Here is a 23,361-nt window from a genome sequence, read left to right on the forward strand (position 1 = left end):
ACCCAGGGCGTTATTCTGTAATGCACCATTGTTTAAACCGATGGTTATTCTGTACTGCAACACTGTTTAGACCGAGGGTGTTTTTCTGTACTGCAACATTGTTTAGACCCAGGGTGTTATTCTGTACTGTTCCATTGTTTAGACCCAGTGTGTTATTCTGTGCTGCACTATTGTTTAGACCCAGGGTTTTATTCTGTACTGCACCATTGTTTAGAGTCATGGTGTTAATCTGTACTGCTACATTGTTTAGACCCAGGGTGTTATTATGTACTGCAACATTGTTTAGACCCATGGTGTTATTCTGTACTGCAACATTGTTTAGACCCAGGGTGTTATTCTGTACTGCACCATTATTTAGACCCATGGTGTTATTCTGTACTACACAATTGTTTAGACCCAGGGTTTTATTCTGTACTTTTCCATTGTTTAGACCCAGTGTGTTATTCTGTACTGCAACATTGTTTTGACCCAGGGTGTTACTCTGTACTGCAACATTGTTTTGACCCAGGGTGTTATTCTGTATTGCACCATTATTTAGACCCAGGGTGTTATTCTGTATTACACCATTGCTTAGACCCAGTGTGTAATTCTGTACTGCTACATTGTTTAGATTAAGGGTGTTATTCTGTAATGCACCATTGTTTAGACCCAGGGTGTAATTCTGTACTGCTACATTGTTTAGATTAAGGGTGTTATTCTGTAATGCACCATTGTTTAGACCCAAGGTGTTATTCTGTACTGCACCATTATTTAGACCCATGGTGTTATTCCGTACTGCACCATTATTTAGACCCATGGTGTTATTCTGTAATGCACCATTGTTAAGACCCATGGTGTTATTCTGTACTGCACCATTATTTAGACCCAGGGTGTTATTCTGTATTACACGATTGCTTAGAACCAGTGTGTTATTCTGTATTGCACCATTGTTTAGACCCAGGGTGTTATTCTGTACTGCACCATTGTTTAGACCCAGGGTTTTATTCTGTAATGCACCATTGTTTTGACCCAGTGTGTTATTTTGTACTGCACCATTGTTTAGACCCAGGGTGTAATTGTGTACTGCATAATTGTTTTGACCAAGGGTGTTATTCTGTACTGCATCATTGTTTAGACCAAGGGTTGTATTCTGTACTACACCATTGTTTAGACCCAGTGTGTTATTCTGTACTGCACCATTGTTTAGACCCAGGATGTTATTTTGTACTGCACCATTGTTTAGACCCAGGGTGTTATTATGTACTGCAACATTGTTTTGACCCAGGGTATTATTCTGTACTGCACAATTGTTTTTACCAAGGTGTTATTCTGTACTGCAACATTGTTTAGAACCTGGGTGTAGTTCTCTAGTGTTCCATTGTTTAGACACAGTGTGTTATTCGGTACTGCACCGTTGTTTAGACCCAGGGTGTTATTCTGTACTGCACCATTGTTTTGACCCAGGGTGTTATTCTGTACTGCACCATTGTTTAGACCCAAGGTGCTATTCTGTACTGCACCATTGTTTAGACCCATGGTGTCATTCAGTACTGGGCCATTGTTTAGATCCAGGGTTTTATTCTGTACTACACCATTGTTTAGATCCAGGGTGTTATTCTGTAATGCATCATTGTTTAGACCCAGGAAGTATTCTGTACTGCACCATTGTTTAGACCCAGGGTGTCATTATGTATTATTATACTTCACGTTAAAATGCCATATTTTGATTGGCTAATACGAGGGTGTCATTTTACTCTATCACATAGCTGAGAGGGTGACAATTTTTTTGAATGTTACCCTCTCGTCTCAACCAATCAAAAATCGACAATTTAAAGGACAATGGATTGAATTTACATCAAGTAGTTGAATACTATGCTTAAGTTTTACGTTTTGGATCAAATTTTATTATTGAACTGTCAAAATAAAAAATAAAAAAACATCTTGTTGTTTATTTCTAATACTCGTAACGTTGTTATGTACGTGACGTCATAGAAAATCCTTTTGAAATAAAATTTATCTGTAAAAGACAAAAATGGTAGGACGTTCAGTATAATAAATTAAATAACACATAGCTGAGAGGGTGATAGAGCAGATTGGTACCCCTTGAAAAAGCATTGTCAACCTTGGCTTCGCCGCGGTTGACAATGTTTTCTCGGGGTACCAATCTGCTCTATCACCCTCTCAGCTATGTGTTATTTATATATTATTATACTTCACGTTAAAATGCCATATTTTGATTGGCTAATACGAGGGTGTCATTTTACTCTATCACATAGCTGAGAGGGTGACAATTTTTTTGAATGTTACCCTCTCGTCTCAACCAATCAAAAATCGACAATTTAAAGGACAATGGATTGAATTTACATCAAGTAGTTGAATACTATGCTTAAGTTTTACGTTTTGGATCAAATTTAATTATTGAACTGTCAAAATAAAAAATAAAAAAACATCTTGTTGTTTATTTCTAATACTCGTAACGTTGTTATGTACGTGACGTCATAGAAAATCCTTTTGAAATAAAATTTATCTGTAAAAGACAAAAATGGTAGGACGTTCAGTATAATAAATTAAATAACACATAGCTGAGAGGGTGATAGAGCAGATTGGTACCCCTTGAAAAAGCATTGTCAACCTTGGCTTCGCCGCGGTTGACAATGTTTTCTCGGGGTACCAATCTGCTCTATCACCCTCTCAGCTATGTGTTATTTATATACTGTTCCATTGTTTAGAGCCTGGTTGTAATTCTGTACTGCACCATTATTTAGACTAAGGGTGTTATTCTGAACTGCACCTTTTGTTTAGACCCATGGTGGTATTCTGTACTGCACCATTGTTTAGACCCATGGTGATTTTCTGTACTGCACCATTGTTTAGACCCATGGTGTTATTCTGTACTGCAACATTGTTTAGACCCAGGGTGTTATTCTGTACTGTTCCATTGTAAGATATTTATTGATTTTTATTTATTGTATATGTTAAAATGCTTTTGAAATTACTTGAGAGGCCAAAAGTTGACATAACGAATTACATATAATCTCAGTTCAAAATCCAATATCACCGTACTGATAAACCCCGTCTTGATTATTATTCATTTACGCATATAATAGAGTAACACGTTTATTACAAGCTGTTGTGTTACAGCCTGTCTCCTTTCTCCTTGAAATAAACACAAAAAATATACAAGTTTATCTTAATCATTCTAAGGTGACTAAGTATTTACGGCAGATTTTAGATATTACATGCAAGTCAATATACACGCAAATCAAGTAAACTGCAATTTCTATGTTATCTTTCTTTTAATGAAATATTATATACAAACAATGAATACTTGGATAAAAATACAATCTCTTTAACCAGGTCAATATATATATATATTTGAAACCTGTGATGAGCCTGTAATTCAGTGGTTTCGTTTGTTTATGTGTTACCTTTTTGTTTTTCGTTTATTTTTTATACATAAATAAGGTCGTTAGTTGACTCGTCTGAATTGTTTTGCATTGTAATTCCTAGGCCTGTTATAGCTGACTATGCGGCATGGGCTTTGCTTATTGTTGAAGGCCGTATAGTGACCTATAGTTGTTAATTTCTGTGTCCTTTTGTCTCTTGTTGAAAGTTGTCACATTGGCAATCATACAACATCTTCTTTTTATATTATCATGTTTTTTACGTTATCTATTTAAAATGTATTTTTATTTCGAAATTCAATATATTTTTATAACAGTTTAAAAATAAATTTTATTCAATTCAATTCAATTCAAAGTTTTATTGCCATATAAACTTTACAGTTTGTGACATATAACAACAACAAAAACAAATAAAGACAATAACTAAGTAACTCAATATATATACACAAAACATATTTGACTCATAAACAATAAACATGCCTTATCAGCATATCACTTCAATCTAGATGTAAAGTCAAAACGTCATTGACCTAAGCACCAATCTCCTATTATATGATTCACCCTGCGAATCGAGACTGTCAAAATTATCTAACAAGAAAAGTACACACTTCGCGAAGAATCAGGTCATACAACTATATAAATTGTGTGTTTTTGTGTTTATTCGCAAGCAATAAGGAAGACAAATTTAACCCAAAAAAAACTTTTTTATCAATTTCTCCGGGATGCTCAACGCTAACTATATGAAAACCAACAATGCGCAGTGATATAGACTTACTTTGAAAAACACTTAATACATAATTGGAGACAATATCTGAAATGAGAATCAAAACAATCTTAACAAATACCAAATACTTCACGTTTTGTACTAGAAAGGTGTGAATTTTGAAAACGGATGATAATATTTAAAAAACAATTTTATCTTTTTTATTCAATCCTCAACATTATTTAAAGCAATGTTAATAAGATCAAAAATAAGATTTTTATTATTCAAGAGGGCATACATGGTAATGCACAAAGCATGATGTTTCATTAGTCTATCAGGATTATTTACATAAATTCCTCAGTGTAAATTTCGAACAACAGGTGATGAATGCATATCAAAACAAAAATACGCCTATTCTGTCGACTCACTTGATCTAGATTTATGTATTTTCACAGTTGTGTCATCTTTAATTATAATTCGTAAACTCAAACGAACATAAGATATTTTTCAAATAACCACAAACTTTTTCATGGTAGACGTCACTTGCAGAGACAAGCGCTCATTTTATCATAAATAAAGTATACTAGTGTGTAAAGTACGTATAACTACACCGGTATTTAAAAGATGTTACTGGTTTCTCCATTCTTGTGGTCAACAAATCTGAAAATAAATGATATAATTAATGATATTATCAGTGTATATAAAGTGCGAATCCAGCCAGTTCATTTGTCATGTTACTGCCATGTGCGGGTATGTCTATTGTAGAATAAAGGATCATGGGAAAACTGTATTTGTTTACGTTTTGAAAATACCAAATTAATTGATTTGAAGGAAAGTTTTTACATATTTTCATTGTGATATGTCTTTTTTATGAACAAACATAGCACTAAAGTTCAAATAAGTGTTATAAAAGCAACAAAATATAGCATATCGATTATTGAAAGCGATCCATTTTAACTATAGATGCGATGAATTATCACTGTTAGTGCAGTCATTTCTGATGTGGAATTTTCGAAGATGCGAGAAATTTTTATTGTAGAATTAAGTGATAAATGCACTTGAAACAAATGAAAAAACTTAGTTGATGACTTAAGAATTTATGATAAATGTATTTTCAAATTGAAATACAAACTCCTCATTCATTCTTTATCAAATATATAGCTTTTCAAACTAGTAACAAAAACGCTTCTCAAAATGTCATATTGTATTCTTCAAATTACGTTTTTCCTTGATTTAAAAAAAAATTAAAAGATATTTCTGTATTTTTTTTAAGTCAAAGATTGATATGGCGGAGTTTAAGTGCAGTCTGGGTAAAATAGAGACGAGTTCATTTGAAGACGTTATCTTCCACGCAATAAATACACATATACTGAAAAAGACAGTTTTGGTAGAATAAATGTTCTTGACTCGATTGTTGATTGCATGCTTGATGGGCGATCTTTTTTGTTTGCATTGGTTCGTGAAGTAGAGCACCCTTGATACAAAAAAAAATATCCGTAAAGGACAGCTCGATACCAGAGAAGGATTTATGGGGACAGGGGGTTGCTCCCTTTTTTGGGAAAACATTTGGTTGCTTTTATATGGAATCACTGGAGTGGGCCCCCTCTTTGGCAGTCATTGGACCCCAACTTATAAAAAATTCTAGATCCGCGAGACTAAGTGGATACTACCACAGAGGTAAAACAATGCACATTTGAGTAATTGTACACGACATGCATGCTACAATTCATGTTTTATTATCTTAAACCATTTGGACCTCTATGTGGGCTATTTCGGTAACTTGGTAAAAAATCCCCAAACTGGATACAAGGTTAGATTCAGCACGTCAAAGAACCCAAAATATCCAGAAGGTCTTTTATCTATAATTTGGAGACCACAAACTTGAAAAAGGGACTAAAAATATAAAAATGCATGCATGGGATACATTTGTTATTGAAGGCATGACTGTAACAATAGGATAAAGATTTAAAAAAATAATCTTATTCTGAGATCTCATTGGGGGGTCTGATCCCTGATCCCTTACTGCTTTGTCAGATTCCCGTATCCCGCTTATACTATGCATTTCTCAGTTTTTGAAATTTGCCGTGTCCCGCTATACTTTATTTCTCGTTTTCACGACACAATCATTTGATTTTCACGTGTCACGCTTACAAAAAAATCGGCAATTCCGCGTCAAGCTCATACCCCATCGCGACCCACTATTCTACTCTTTTCTGATTCATATTAAGCCCATTATAAATAGATTAAAAAAGTGTGTTTTTTTATCCCTTTATCCCGTCTCGTTTCGGTTTGAGCCACAGATAGATTAGATGTCTTATGTGACAATGAGACAACTCTCCATCGGAGTCACAATTTATAAAAGTATACCTTTATACGTCAAAATACGGTCTTCAACATGGAGTCTTGGCTCACACCGAATGGCAAGTTATAAAGGGCCCCAGTGTAAAACCTTTTAAACGGGAAAACCAACGATTCAATCTATATCAAGATGTACGTAATTAGTGGTGAAGTGTCGTGGAAATGGATAAAAAAAACAAGAAAGGATATGGAAATGGATAAAAAAAAAAACAAGGATAAAGATCCCTATTCGATTTATAAGAAATTAAATGGAATACATTTGAAATAAATGTTATGTCTATTGAATTTATTTAGAGTGTTTTAAAACCAAACTTTCCTCCGTTAAATTTTATCAAATCCGTCTCTTCCTTTATCTATTTTTTTAGCAAGTCGGCTAAATTAAGGCTTTACAGCTAATTTCCTAATGCATGTAAAGCAAAACTTTGGTTGACTTGCTTGCTTAGTTTGTATAATTGTTTATACAAACTGTGTAAATAAGATTGACATCTTTAAACCATATGTATCGGCATAGTTTAACCTGTATTTATATAATTATTATATTTGAATTAAATTTGGTGGTATCATAATGATTGTACAAAAAAAAACAAAGCAAGCACGCTAACTAAAGTCTTGCTTTACATGCTTAAAAAAATACGCTGTAATAGATAAAATAATAAATATATAATACAGTGAAAATGCGCCGAATATACAATAATAATGAATCGCTCTACAGTGAAAATGAAAGAATAGTATCATTATTCGACAGTAAACATGACTCGCATAAAGAAAGCACCTAAGTGGAATTCAGTTCAATATAAAGAAACTGAATGACAAATTCTATTCTACGTTATACAACTTAAATAATTGTGTTGACATGAATATTTTTTCTGCAACAACATTTTACCTGTTAGTTATAATACACCTGCACGATCTGTTCGTGAAATGTACTAAATATTCACCTATTTTGGTATTTATTTCACAGCTATTTGGATTAAGCCGCGAAAAAAAAACCGCTCGCATCTCTTACTTTGTTTTATTAGTATTATGTGTTTCTTAACATATACTTTTAAACTAATTTTCTTCATTTGCTTCAAAAATAAAAAATAAATCGTCTGTTTATTTATCATGCTACATCAAAAATTTCTGGCATATACAGTAAAAATTATATTTTAGGATCCGCACTTTACATTCACTGATTATTTACTTGGAAAAATGCTACTGTACACTTCGACTGCAATGGCTCGAAAGACTTTAAACTACCTGAGTTTACTCGCTCATGAACTCGATCAATATCCCAATCGAACCGACCTTACTATAATTAATGCAAGACGTGTCAACTTTGAAAAAAACAACAGTTAACATCTTCGATTTGTTTACAACTTTGAAACATACATATAATTTGTCTTCTCATAATCGATTTACAAGATTTTAACATTTGTAAACTACTATCGAATTATTGATCATGTATTTTGATATCCATTTTCAGTTGCTTCCCTCTAGACGGACATAATTTTTACAGAAAATGACGAGGAACTACCCATTTTGTTTGTCCGTCATTTTTTTTAATATTCTTATTGTATTCAAACTCTGGTTAAGATGAAAATTTTGGATATCAAATGTTTTTCAAACTTACAATTCGTAAAATAATCCCTGTATGCTATCTTCATCTTATCATGCTTTGTATGAACTATAGTTCATTGTGTCTCGTAAAAAAGTCTTAAATGACAAAGGGAAACAACATGTATCAAATGTATATAAAACAAAATTAAATCAGTAATTGGCGAAAAGTCTTTTAAAGTATCTGTTAATCAAATCTTTTGAAAACTGATAGAATGGATTATCAATAATAAATCATTTTTCAAAAGATTTATTTATAGTCATATTTATTTATTATGTATGTTTGTTTTGTTGACACATAGTTGCTAGTTTGATGGAATTTTATACGACTGTCATACAAATAAGAGGTTTTGCTAGCTATAAAACCAGGTTAAATCCATCTTTTTCTTCATACGAAAATGTCTGTACCAAGTCAGGAATATTACAGTTGTTGTCAATTCGTTTGATGTTTTTGAGCTTTTAATTTTGCCATTCGGTTTTACCCCCTCTGAGTTCAGTATTTTTGTGATTTTACTTTTTACCGTTCAAAAATTGTTCCACTAATTAATTATGACTTGTATTTTCAGAAACTTCACGGTCCATTAATAAAACTGAATAAGAGAAACATGTCTTTTTGTGAATAAACTAAAATGAAACGTTGTACAAAGCAACAATTTTATTTTAGTATTAAATAGAAAATTAGGATTTTTTGGTAATTCAAGCCAAATTTTTGTCAGAGAATTTATCGATTTTTTAACAGAGTTTTACGTTACGATTTTTAAACATAATTTACTCACTCTAATTTCCATGTTGTGTAAAGTTTATTGTTACAAAATGTCCGAAGCAATGCTAAAAACAAAATGCAGTAACTTTAATCATTGTCTTGGTCTTGACTAGAATTAAAGTCAATTAGTTAACACTATGAAAGTCGTTGTTTATATGGTTAGGTCAACCAATCCATGATGGTAACCGGGAATCGTATGTAGTACTTATTTTAGCCGTTTTAACTCTGTTTGAGTGAATTTTGTGACAAACGCAGCATTTCATGTTCAAAAATAAAATGTATTATGCAATCGTTTACTGTAATATGGGATAAAAAGTTATCATTATATCTGAACGTCAAGAATCTTGCCACATGTCATTTTTAAAGTATGGTACAGATAAATGGATAAAGTCGGTTCGAAGAATTAAAAAAAAAAGTTTGAAGAACTGGACATTGTAATTCAAATTCAATCATCATTGAACAATTACTATGTTCGGTTTATGTTAAACATTTTCAAGTAAACTGGTAAAGGAATAAAGACATAAAGTGGATTCATTTGGATTCGTGGATTCCAATTTTCATGGATTAATTAAAAATTGCATGCACTTTGATAATTGATTTTTTTTTCATTTTGCCAGAGTCTGCATATATGTCTATAGAAAAACGTTTACTTCGTGACTATTTAAATTCCCACACAATACAAGGTGAAAAAGCACACTGTCCTTACAACGAGCTTAATTAACTTTAAGCGTTTACATTATTTATCATGTAAATAAAAGCGCTACAGTCGAAATCACTTGCTTTCATTTACAAATGAGGGCATGTTATGTTTTGAACCATACAAGATATAACTGACGAACCCTTGGGAAATGTCAGGAAATTGTTTCATACTAAAAGCATTTGTAATTGTTCCTGCTAAATATAAATGTTTATAACAATATTATCAAAACAACATTAAGCACAAAACTATTTTGCTGTTACATTTTATTTTAATTGCATATAACAGTGTATATTAGAACGAACATGTATCTCTTTGCAATCCTATACTTTCAATTCCATTTTTTGCACGGTTTTGCTGAACGATATTTATAGTGTGATGGTTTTCCATAGTGCAGATATCCAGGTCGACGACACTGTTTCAGCCGTCTGAGACCTTTGCAATGTTTTCGTCTTTTTGCACAGCATTTTGGAGGAGGTGCTGTACAGGTCAGGACATCTGTCTTATCTGTAAATACATTTGTAAAACAATTGCAATAATCTTCAAAATATATTTGATGAAAAAAAAACTAAAAGATAAGTGCGTGTGCCAGTCTTAAATATAAAGTGTTTTTTTGCTGTTGTTTTGTTTCGTATTTATAAAATTGAGAATGAAAATGGGGAATGTGTCACAGAAACAACAAAACCGACCAGAGAGCAGATAACAGCCGAAGGCCAACATTATGTCTTCAACAGCTTTCAAATAGTATTTCTTAATCCAAATATTTTTTCTATTAAAATGACAGTTCAAAAATTCATTGTTTCAATCAAGATATAAGTTGAGTGAATCATCATATCTTAAATGTTTGCAATGTACAATTAAATGTCTTTATGTCAACGGTTCAAGTATCCCTTTTTACTACGTTACTAATGAATTGTAGTGTTTAATTAAATGTGTATATTTATCACAAGAAACGGAAAACGTTCTGCAGTTTTCTTATTCATCTGTTATTATGAAAATGGGTTATGTTTGATATAGATATATCTAATATAATGATTTTATTAAAAAAGAAATCATAACTTTAATTTTGCTTTTATCAACATGTTATTTAACATTTTTAATTATGCGAAATGAAATTGCTTCAGCTTCGTACTTTATTTGGCCTTCATAACTTTTTTGGGTTCGAGCGACACTGGTGAGTCTTTTGTAGACGGACCGCGTGTCTAATGTAAATACACAATTTAATCCTGGTATCTATGATGAGTTTTCTTAAAACATTTTTTTAAACTTTACCTGTAGCCCCATATGCTGAAAAGAAATTAAACTGAATTTAATATGAAATACTAAATTACTTAAATATTAAAGATAAATCAAGCAATTCAATCATGTTAAAGACTACATTGAACACGTTTGCAATAAAGAATTGAGTTTGAAGTTTTTATAACAAATTGTTAACGCATAGAATCAGTGATGATGTCTCGAAATACCGATCCGAAAAGTCGATTTGACTTGATTGATTTTTAGTGTTTAAGCACCGCATTTGAGTTATTTCGTGGCTACGAGTTCCTTATTGGTGGAGGAAGCCGGAGTGCCCGAAGAAAACCACCGACCTTCGATAGGAAAACCTAGTCAATTAAGATTTGAGTCGAGTGCATCCGATAAAAACCGAACATTTCTTTAATGCTACATATTATTATTATGTACGCACATTTGAAAAGATAATCAACATATTATGCTTTTGATTTCAATGCGTGTCGCGGGGGAATAACTATATCAGGAAAAACTCGAACCCGACTGTTGATAAAATGTGGACCGTATACGGTTTTCGAGATGATATGTGTAATTCGTTCTATCAAAATGTGTATCGTAAAAACGTATTGGTTGCTTTAATTGTTGATTAAACATGCTAACTGGTGTCATTAGTGGAACCACAGTTAATAACAAATAATAAAAATATACGAACCTCTAGCTACGAGAAAAACGGCATTTTCTTCATTGGCTTCAAAACAAGCATTACAAAGTCCACCAGCTTTTACTGCATCTTCAATTCAAAAAAACAAATTATATAGATAATAGTTTCATCACATTTTAGTTTAGAGTTTTCTAGGAATCAAAAACGTATATAAAGAAGAGGGATACAGGTTGAGGAACTATATCATCTACTTAATAATAATAAGCCGTTCACGCCCATCATTCTTAAATACATATTAAATGATTCTATAAAAAAAAATCATTTATTAATTCACTGTCTTGTCAAAAGATTGTAATACAAAATGTTTATTAAAATGACTAGAACAAAAACATTACAGATTTAATGCGAAATTGTCTGTTGCCAAAGTATACCTGTTTGTGTGCAGAACTCATATGCTTATTAAAGACAACAAAAGGCATTTTGTAAAGTTTTTAAAATTAACTTCCAGATATATAGATATTGTTGTCTCACTCAATCACTCAAATCTCATTTATCACAGTGAACTTGATGGCAAGGATACAGTCGAAGATAGGAATCTGCTTCGTGTCTTGATTTTTTTCTTCAATATCAAAACAGATGCATTACTTAAAAAATAAAATCTGTCTTCAACTTTCTTATTCACAACTTTCCATTAGTGAGCAGTAGTATACACTCTGTTCCATCGAATGTTGTTTGCATATCTAAGTTAATACAATACGTTACGTTACGCTCGTGTATGTTCTTTTTTGTAACCATAACGAAATGATTGATTGATAAGATGTGTCAGGATAATTTGTACACTTGCTACAATTATTCACAGTCGCAGATCCTTAAACAGCAGTAAGTTCAACTGACCTGTACTTTAACTTATTGTGTCTTATTCCCGATTATGACATTTAACTGAATAGGGATTCGGATGGGACTGATACATACATAGCAGAAGACGCATGTCCTGTCAACGCATCCGGTCACGTTTCTTTAAGAGTTCATAAGATTCGTGTAGTTTTTGTGTGTTCCCACGGATTTGTCTCTTCCCAATTGATTTACGAGATTTAAAAATCCTAAGGCGTATCCCCTTTGTTAATGATGTGGAATCACAAACTGAAGACAAGAATTTTAAATTTTCCAAAAGATACAATAGTAAAGGAAGAAAAGAAAGCAGAGAATACCTTTATATTTAAGGGGAATCACGAACAATTTGAGCTTAATTCTGATATTTAAGACAGCATCAGCAGGGCAATTAGTTACATTGAGAAGACTTGACCTAAAAAGGTTTGTTTAAATAAGAAGAAAGGGTAATTTCTTCTGAATTTATTTCACTTTAGAGCCATTTTCTCAATACCCTTTGATATTTATTTACATTGACAATATTAAAGTAAAAAAAAATTAAAGATTTTCCGACAACACAACTATTTATAGTTAAAAGTATTGAGATGTGATCAATGTAAGGTCCCTGTATAGCCTTCAATATATAACTGAAGAGAAAAAAACAGTATAATATAGAAAGCTAAAAAATTGAAGGCTAACCTGTTAAAGTGGTAACAAGACAACTATTCATAGTTTAAAGTATTGAGATGTGATCAATGTAAGGTCCCCGTATAGCCTTCAATATATTATAACTGAAGAGAAAACCAGTATAATATAAAAAGCTAAAAAATTGAAGTCTAACCTGTAAAAGTGGTATAACAACACAACATAAATTCAAACTTTGAAAAAACATAGATTTATCTCGTGCATTTAAGGTAGCACTACAGTCTAACAATGATTTTTTGGTCATATTTTTTTTATCACATAATTCTGAAGTAAGTATTATTCTGAACAGTTTGTAAAAATCCCAAAGTCATTATCATATCACAACAGGGAGTAAATTGATAATGAATTTATGTAAATAAAAGCACATGGTAATTAATCTAAATATATATGCATTTGGGAGGGGCTAATATGTCAATCATCTGTTGATACCAGTGTCCAGCTGTTAATCCCTGACCACAAGATCAATAATGTAGTCTTATCTCATTGTTTAATTGGAAACAAAAAATATTTATATAACATGGAAGTGAACAAAGAAAAAGAAAGAAAAAACTAAAGGAAAAAAATCTACCAAAAAGGAAAAAAAGTACTATGGAAAAGAGTGGGGAAGTAGTTTTGAAAGCCTCTGTTTTATGAATTTTAACTAATTTTCAGTTAATGTGTATTTTTTCAGTCCCATTAAATTAAATGTATTTTCAAGAAAAGGGTGGGTTGATCTTTTTATCAACATGTTTTTTGATGCACACTTTTAATGTATTAGCTAATTTTAGACATAGTTTTACTTTATTTCTTTTTTTAAAATTCAAATGAAACTTATTCTTTATATATAGAGAATAATGTTGTTAAACATTGATTAATGAAGAGGCGGAGCTTTGTCTATATTTATTTACTTCATCAAAGATGTTGGTCAGATCTGTGACGTCAAACTCCCGCCAAATGCCAAGTTAGTGTTGGACAGTTCACATATAAGGCAAAATTTACAGCATTAGAGCATCAAAGACACAAAGTGTGTGGTTTTATTGATATAGTAATGGTATCAGAACACTCTTGGGGTGTTCCCAGTGGAACATCTGTATTTATATTGACTTTATAGGGGTTCTAAGGGGAAAATTCAGTTTTTAGGTCATTTCTCAGAACAATTTTTCATGAAAATTGTAAGGAAAAATGACAATACAAACTTTATGGGTACCCCCTTTGGCTTGACTTTGATATATATGATTGAAGAGTGTATTTTCTACAATACCGTGTCCCAGTTTTTGGATAATTCATTTCTAAATGAATTTATGGGTTTCCAAAGATGAAAGGTGAAATGAGGTTTGGCACCCAGCAGTTAAATCAATATATCTTCTTACTGGAGGCATATATCAAAAACCTGAGACACAGTTTAGGAGATTGTATATGGTCGATTACAGGGATGAAAACAAATTTCAACTACCATTTGACATGAATGTGCCATTTTCATCCAAGTTGGAAGACCACTTTTTTGGCTATTAGTGAGCTATATTTTGAGACTATTCAAACTAAAAATAAATTTATATATAAATTAAGAAAGAGTTATATTTCAGCTTTAAAATGAGTTAAAGATTTTAAAAATCCATTGAGTAGTTTTGGAGAAATTGATCTTTAAATACTGTTGATTGGAGTCAGAAAATTCTGACTGTAGTGCTACCTTAACGACTTTAACATCATTTTGAATGTTTCCAAATATTTGACCAAAACGAATGGTTTAAAGATGACCAAATCTAAACTCTTTATAAATACTTTTTTTTTAAATAGCAGTTATCAAGAAAAATAATCAGAAATGAAAATGACACAGTTGATTATGTGTTTCATAGCGCTCTTCTGAATTAACATTGATCAAAATATTTAACCCCAAAGATTTTGTTGACAGCTTCTTTAGCAATACACATTTGACAGTGTGCTTACTGCCACGTTGGATAATTCAAATATGAAAGCTATAGAACAATAAAAATCCTTTTTTATCACAGCTGATGATGACCAATTTAGCAAAGCATAACAGTGGATACATCAGAAATAAACTATATTCAACCATTTCAACTTCATTTACTTGTACTACTAAGATTTAGGTTGGGCGTATCTTGGCTTTTCCTCAAGATTATGTTACGTGTTATAATGTTTATCATTGTTAAGTCATGGTTTTATATCTTCTTCTTCGATATATGATTTTTTTTAAAGTCCCATAGTATCGTCAGCTTCATTTTGAATATTACAGAAAAAGTTTTTATCAGAAAATTAATTTTATTGAAATACGTAAAAATATCGTTATTGTTTGCTGCAGAATACTATAAAAAATCGCTTATATTGATTTATGTATTTTTTTTCATTTTGACCCTAAATGTGGAAAAAATAAGGTACCAAATTGGCGCTTATACTCTATCGTCTAAATCAAAGCTGTCCCAATTACTCCAAAAATAAAATACATACCTCTAGCGATAAATGTGTACACATCCGGGCTTATAATCTTCACTGTCAAACAATCCCAGAAACTTCCTTCTTGTATATTCCATCTATAAACCATGAACATAGTACATATATTATTCAGTTCATTACATTACATGTTAAAACTTGTTAATTAGTCATATCAGTTAATTTGTTGTTTTATTCATACATGTTTGACCATAATATAAAGTCGTGTTTTCTGAATAAATCAATAGATTTACACAAGAAAATAAGACAGAAATAATGAAATAAATGGTTGTTACTTGCATCACGTTCTGTGACTTTTATCCATGCAATTTCAGGACGAGAACATCTATAATACTAAAATAAGGTCCAATTTGTCAGCCGTCATGGGGTGAAAACAACAAATCCAAGAATTCAACTTTATATATAGCTTATATAGGACAATGGTGTAAATTAAAAATCACACCAATTCCAAACCCTTTTGTATACTTAAATAACGAGGTCCAATTTGTCAGCCGTCACGGGGTGAAAACGACAAATATAAGAATTCAACTTTATACATGCGGTGTGATGTGGTTTTTCTTATCCTAGTCCAGCAGACTTTGGTTTAAATTTGAATAACCAATATTTATGTATTGGTGAATCTGGTGGTTTTTTTGTGCAACTGATAGCATTCGTATCAGGTTCAGAAATAAAAGAACACTAGAATTCCTAAAGATATTTCAAAAACAATAAAACAAAGAGTTGGAGCATTCTGGTAAAAAGGTTGTACAGTTTTAGTAGGTTAAAACATATGTTTTCACATTCGTCAATATAATGTAAAAGGTTTCTCAGGTACATGTATTTATAAATGTCCCAAAGAAACACATTTTATTAGAACAAGTCTTGTGTAGACGAAACGAGTGCCTGACGTATTAAATTATCAGCCTGGTACCCATGATAATTTGTCATATAGCCCAGTTAATTTGATATTAAGGGTACTACTGAAAGTAAAAGGATGACGTCATATCTTGATTAATGAATCAATATTGCGATAAATGGACGACTTCCGCCTAGAATATATGACAAACGTGATGATTTTAGCTTTCAAATCATGCAAATTGTCAGCTTTTAATTTCTAAAAAGAGGCATCACAGTAATCAGCACTTCGGTGTTGACATGAATATCAATTATATGGTCATTTTTATAAATTTCCTTTTACAAAACTTTGAATTTTTCGACAAACTAAGGATTTTCTTATCACACGAACAGATTACCTTAGCCGTATTTTGCACAACATTTTGGGAATTTTGGGTCCTCAATGCTCTTCAACTTTGTACTTGTTTGGCTTTACAGCTATTTTGATCTGAGCGTCATTGATGAGTCTCGTGTAGATGAAACGCGCGTCTGGCGTATTTAATTATAATCCTGGTACCTTTGATAACTATATCTCTCTCTGCTCCGTCGCATAGTGATATATATCTTTTCAAATTTTACACTTGTGCATTTTTACACTATACGTTGACATGGGCGCGTCTCTAACACAAAAATTCATCAAGAGAATTATGACGATAAACGAAAAAAACTGACACTTCATCATTTTAACAGTCACCATATCAAATTGGTTGACCTAACCAATGTGTTGATGTCTCACTTACAGCATATTTTTGCTATCTTAGGATCTAAGTCATCTGATCTGTAATGTTACCCGTTGTTGACTGAGTGTGTATTTAATAAAAACAAATGAAATCATGTTATCTTTAATCATGAGTTTATTTACTACGGGTGATGCACGAATAGTAGAAAATACTTACCATGTTGATTCACTTGATCTCGTTTTATATGAACTTTATGCAATTCGTTCAATATTTTTTAGTTCTATTGATTGTTCTCATCTTAATTTGAACATTAGTAAACTAGTATATATTTATTGAAAAAACGAAAAGGTAGGTTAATCGACAAAAAACTTACTTCAACAAAATATAAGGGCCTTTAATCTCTAAACATACTAGATCAATAGTGTTGACATTTACTGTCAAAACAGCCTCCGAATGATTACATTTGCTATATGTAATAGTCCCATGTGCATTTGGGTTTGACGGAACTCGCGGATCCTCCCAAATAAACGTTTTACCTATCCATTCACATGGAAATTTACACAAGGCAGATCCTGAAACAGAAATGTTTACTGTAAATTGCCAAAAGAAAACTCAATAAGTAGATATTTTCTATGGTTTTATAAATACCCTGTTGGTGCTAGTAAATAATATCGTTTGCTTAATCAAAAAATATATATGGTATCTTTTCTGGTTTCTATAACAAATAAATAAAGGCAACAGTAGTATACCGCTGTTCAAAACTCATAAATCCATGGACAAAAAACAAAATCGGGGTAACAAACCAAAACCGAGGGAAACGCATTAAATATAAGAGGAGAACAACGACGCAACACCGAAACGCAACAGCACACAGAAACGGACCAAGCAACAGACAAAACACCACGAGAATAACAAATATAACATCAAAACCAAATATATGAATTTGGGATAGACAAGTACCGTGCCACGTCTTATCTCAAAAATAAGAGAAAACACAAACGACTCAACGTTAAAATGCATCAAACACACAGAAACGAACAATATTATAACAATAGCCATCTTCCTGACTTGGTACAGGACACTTTTAAAGGGGAATAAAAGAGGTGGGTTGAACCTGGTTTTATGGCATGCCAAACCTCGCTAAAATAAAAGTGACGCATACCTGTTTGAATTCATAGATTCCTACACGAATTTATATATTATTCGATCAGAAAACATATGACCTAACTTCCAATAATCAAACAACCATACAACATACTTCACTATGAATAATCAAGGTCATCATCCTATTTTCAAATTGTCAATCGCTCCAGTTCATTAAAGATGCGTATTGATTCATTTGAGAGAATCGAGATTTGATGTGCTTGCAAAATTCAATAAACTCCTGACCACAAAAGAGACCGTAAAAGACTGAACGATTGTATTCCGTCTTTTAAACGTGCATCTCATGAAAATATTTAAAACTCTTTCGCATTAAGTGAGATGTTTACCACAGATCACAATCAGTGGATTAACCATTTGTAAAACAAAAGTTACCAATTATCACATTGCTTGTAGGTTTCATTAAAATTCGTAATTCTTATTGGCTGCCAACAATCGCTAGGTTCTCCAATATCATGTTTATTTCATCAAAAAACAATAGCAACGACTGCACATGATATATGTGTCAATGTCATAATATAGCATTAAAAACAATCGAAAATATTTGTATATAATTACCAATCTATTGATGTAGCAAAATAAGTTATCATCAGAATTGAATGCTTCTTTTTATTCTGTAATAGGTTTGTAAACGCGTTCATTATTCGCACATTTTGAATATAAAGCTATTACTTTTACGAAATGCTTAATTTTTATTACAATTTTGTCTAGAAAAAGTGGGAGTAGTCTTTATCCAACCAGTGATACTCATTACTCCTCACTCGTACTCAGTTGTAATGATAAAATCATTAAACTTTAAGTCATAGAAACTATAAGCTTTAAGACATAAGAACTCAAATATATTTACTTTTTAATTATTTTTTTTCAAAAAGAATTATAACAAATTCTTTAACATTAAAATTACTTGCCTGGAACTATTAAAACAGCTGTAAACAGAACTATATGCACAATCACCCTCATTGCTACGCTCATGTTTCTTCTGATCAATGCCTGTATTGTACTTCATCAATAGGCAAGGCGATAGAGATGTTATTGTTTTATAGTAAGTTAACATATTGTCCCTGACACTGTTTAACTCCATGACATATTTATAAAAAAATATGTTTTCTTTTTTGTTTAGTAATTTGCATCTTTAATGTACATTATGTTATTTTTTTTGTATATACCATGTTTGTTCAAACTCAGATTATTTTGTTTGCAACAGTCTGTGTTTACAATTTGTTCTTTTTAACCTTAGCAATATGCAAAATGTACATATGCAAAAGACAAGTATATATATTTAGATATTTTAGTATTATACAAAAAAACTGTAGGCAAAATTTACAATAAAAATGATAATTTGTCTTTGCGGTCAATGTCCCATTGACACGTCTTACAGTGTTTATTCATCCACACTCGTTCGAGATGCTCGTGTCTGCAGTAACGTTTTTTTTTATTTTGAGTTATTTTTTGCGGAATCTATGCATTATTAGTAGACTATTAAGTCATAGATTTCTTTACCACAAATTACTTATATCTATTACTAACTTGTTTCATAGATACAAAGATTCTGTCTGCAAATTTTACTGTATCTGTAGAAAACTATTTTAGATTAGCACAACCAAGGTGTTTTTCAATAGCCTTTCTCAATATAGGTTGGAAATTGTGTACGTAAAAAAAGGTTTTGGCAAAGATTTAAAAGAACATTGTAAATGAAAGTATGTTTAAAAAAAATAATAATCTTTATTAAATTAATTATTGAAATTTTGCTTTTTGTATACCGCATTGATATTTAAAGACAAACTGGATAGAATATAATCGATATCACGAATAGTTAGCTACAAGTTAAACTCAGATAAAAAAAAAGTGTTTTACATTAAAGAAATGTTTACCTAATGTAACATGTAATTGCAAAGAACAAGATCTGGTCATAGTAGAAGACCGCAAAACGGTAACTATTTTCATTTTAAAAGAATTCCTGTTTTCAAAATGTCATTCAATCTTTACTGAATTTCTCAGTAACAATGATTCATGATAGGTTTACGTCATGGTTTTAACCACAGGAACCTGTCTCTGAAAAAAACTTTAATATATCTAAATATTTATAGGTAAAAACGAATTTAGAGACAAGTGCCTGCAGCTCGATCAATAGTACGGCTTAACAGACCATCTTGCTATAAACGCCCATGAATATCTCAAAATCGCATAATAAAAAAACGGATTTTTTGGTGTTATTAAAATTTGCTGTTAGAAATTGTTATACATTAAGGAATGTATCTCCCTCATGCAAAGATCTAAATTCCTTTCACAGATTTGGCTATACTTTTTGGACTGTTTGGATTATAGCTCTTCATCATTTTTATAACCTTTGGATTTCAAATAGTTTGGCCACGAGCATCACTGAAGAGACATGTATTGTCGAAATGCGCATCTGGTGCAGGAAAATTGATACCGTTAATGTTATATGACAGATTTCGGCGAGTGCTTTTTCCCCCCGAAATAAGGTAATCCAACATATCAATTAATATAACTTTTAAAGTAAGCCTATACACTGTGTTTTCGATTACAAATTAGTTCATTTGAAGTTATCTACGTTTTTTATGAGCTCATTTCATAAATGTTATGAAATATTAGAATTTTAAGGAAATTAAGAAATATATATGATCTTTGTTGAAAAACTTTATCACAGTATCTTTCCTACATCTCACAGACACAAATTAAAGTAGAAACCAGTTGCAATTGCAAGATGGTTTTTTTAAATTACATTACACGTTATGTGGCCTTCAAATGTATACATTATTATAATTTTAGAATATTTTGAACAATTAACATGCTTTTTCTTCACATGTTTCAGAAACAACTCAATATTTACATGCAGGTTAATGTTCGTATAATGAGCCTGCAGATGGTTTGTTATCGGTTCATTCGTAAAATAAGTTATACAAATTAAATTATTTGTAAAAGATCATTAACTTCGAGATAAGCTACTACGAGATAGGAACAAATTACACAACATATTTTTTTTTGTTCTATCATTGATAAAAGTGAATACAGAAACATGAATTATTTATTGACCGCTTTCGGCATGCCATTTTTTTAAATTGTCAAAATAAGCAAAGAAACATTGCTGGTGAATTATTCACTTGTAAATACATAATGCTTCTTCATTAAATCCGTATCCAGTGACCTTCAATATAAACCATTAGCTAAAGATTAGTTTCTCAGGTATAAGTTGTGTTCACCCATTGAAAGGAAAATAATTAAAAAGTTGACAATGAAACAAACATGAACCATTACGTTGACTAATTCGATACAAAAAAAATCATTCTTAAACAACTACGTGCTAAACTTATTTGTTTAATATATAACATGAAATCAAACACACATAGAATGTTGAACTTGCACGAGTTCGCTATCTATTTATATTTAATTATGTCTATAGAACCGTTGGAAGTTTTCAAATGTCGTATCGATGGTTAATCAGATGACGTCCAGTCTAAAATACACTGCACTAGAAAAACAAATAAAAGTCTGAAATGGCCTATATCTGTACTCGACTGTACTGATTTTTACTAGACCAGGCTGAATTGGTCTGTATAGGTCTCGACATTACTAAACCACAGTCTTAACTTTACTCGATTTAAGTGATTTGTACTTAAACTTTATCTTGGCCATTGACAAAAGTCTGAATTATTACACGACCAGTCTGAAACAGTTTTAAACCATTCTCGAACTGTACTGGACCTATTTGATCAGTATTAACCATACTCGACCAAAGGTTGGAACAATACTGAACCGTAACTGGCCAATAACCTCTACCTAGTTTTTATTGAAAATAAAACAAAAATACTGACATGACAACAGCTACAAAAGAAATATATGTAAATAGAGATTTTTACATCATTACACGATTCTCGGTTGGTCTTGTGTAAACGAAGCGCGCGTCTGACGTATTACATTTTAAACTTGGTACCTATTGTAAGCTATTATTCGTGTGTTTCACTGTCCAATGTGTGTTCCCATTCATTTGCATTGTAGTCCTGTCATGTAATGTAGTCATTTTAATGTTATGTTTAATATTGCCATAAAAGCGGGAGGTTTGGCATGCCACAAAACCATGTTCAACCCACCATTATGTTCTTGAAATATCCTGTACCAAGTCAGGAAAATGGCGATTGTTATATTATAGTTCGTTTCTGTGTGTGTTAAATGATGAGTATTATGTAGACGAAATGCGCGTCTGGCGTATTAAATTATAATCCTTGTACCTTTGATAACTATAAATATATTTACATTTTAATGTTGCGTTTCTGTTGTGTCGTAGTTCTTCTCTTATATTTGATGTGTTTCCTCAGTTTCCCGGATTTGTTTTTTTCTCAATCGCTTTCTGAATTTCGAACAGCTGTAACTTCTGTTGCCTTTATTTCTCAAATCATCAATTAGATAGTGAAATCGAATTATCTTAAATGATTATTCAATTATATTATTAGGGCCCCCCTTTAGGCGGGTCGCCCTATAGTGATCAGTCTGTCCGTCCGTCCGTCTGTCCGTCCGTAACACTTTCGTGTCCGCTCCATATCTAGAGAACCATTATGATTTCATACTTTATAATTTACATGTTTATTAACCACCACCAGAGGGCGTGTCATGATGTATGTACATTTTCCTAGGTCAAAGGTCAAGGTAAAAAAAACTTTGGTTTCAGTTGACAACCCTGTGTCCTGTGGTGAAGATCGTGTCCGCTCTATATCTTGAGAACCGTTATGATATCAAAGTTTATACTTGACATCCATTTTAACCAACACCAGAGGGTGTGTCACGATGTATGTACAACTTCCTAGGTCAAAGATCAAGGTCAAAACTTTGTTTTCAGTTGACAACCCCGTGTCCTGTGGTGAAGATTGTGTCTGCTCTATATCTTGAGAACCGTTATGATTTCAAATAGTATACTTGACATCCATTTTAACCAACACCAGAGGGTGTGTCATAATGTATGTACAACTTCCTAGGTCAAAGGTCTGTCTGTCTGTTGGTCTGTCCATCGCTAACAAATTTGATCAACACTATATTTTGAGAGGACAGCTGTTATTATTTCATACTTTATACCTGACAAACATTTTCAACTTAACATATATATTAACCAACACCAGAGAATGTGTAATAATGTATGCATCCTAGGTCAAAGGTCAGTCCGTAGTTCTGTCCATCCGTTCGTTGTTCTTAACAAATTGTGTCCGCTCTACCTCTAGAGAACCGTTAA

General features: G+C 31.9%; 1 protein-coding gene across 1 annotated transcript; it reads right to left on the bottom strand.

Annotated features, from left to right (window-relative positions):
* Positions 1-10: 10 nt before the first annotated feature.
* Positions 11-19,203, bottom strand: LOC134726451 (putative uncharacterized protein DDB_G0286901). Its single transcript, XM_063590855.1, has 6 exons — positions 19,031-19,203; positions 15,406-15,488; positions 11,443-11,520; positions 10,773-10,787; positions 4,159-4,194; positions 11-1,278 (listed from the first exon to the last, which is right to left on the bottom strand). Exons 1-6 carry the CDS (start codon positions 19,201-19,203, stop codon positions 11-13), a joined length of 1,653 nt encoding a protein of 550 aa, XP_063446925.1.
* Positions 19,204-23,361: the final 4,158 nt, after the last annotated feature.

The sequence above is a fragment of the Mytilus trossulus genome, chromosome 7, assembly GCF_036588685.1.
Source record: "Mytilus trossulus isolate FHL-02 chromosome 7, PNRI_Mtr1.1.1.hap1, whole genome shotgun sequence".
Classification (NCBI taxonomy): domain Eukaryota; kingdom Metazoa; phylum Mollusca; class Bivalvia; order Mytilida; family Mytilidae; genus Mytilus; species Mytilus trossulus.

Excerpts from the sequence above, each read along its gene's own strand:
- LOC134726451 (XM_063590855.1), bottom strand. The coding sequence starts at position 19,203 with ATGGAGTTAAACAGTGTCAGGGACAATATGTTAACTTACTATAAAACA. Across the intron at positions 15,489-19,030 it reads AGCTGTTTTAATAGTTCCAG|ATGGAATATACAAGAAGGAA; the intron begins GCAAGTAATTTT and ends CATGGTTTATAG. Across the intron at positions 11,521-15,405 it reads GTACACATTTATCGCTAGAG|ATGCAGTAAAAGCTGGTGGA; the intron begins GTATGTATTTTA and ends TTTGAATTGAAG.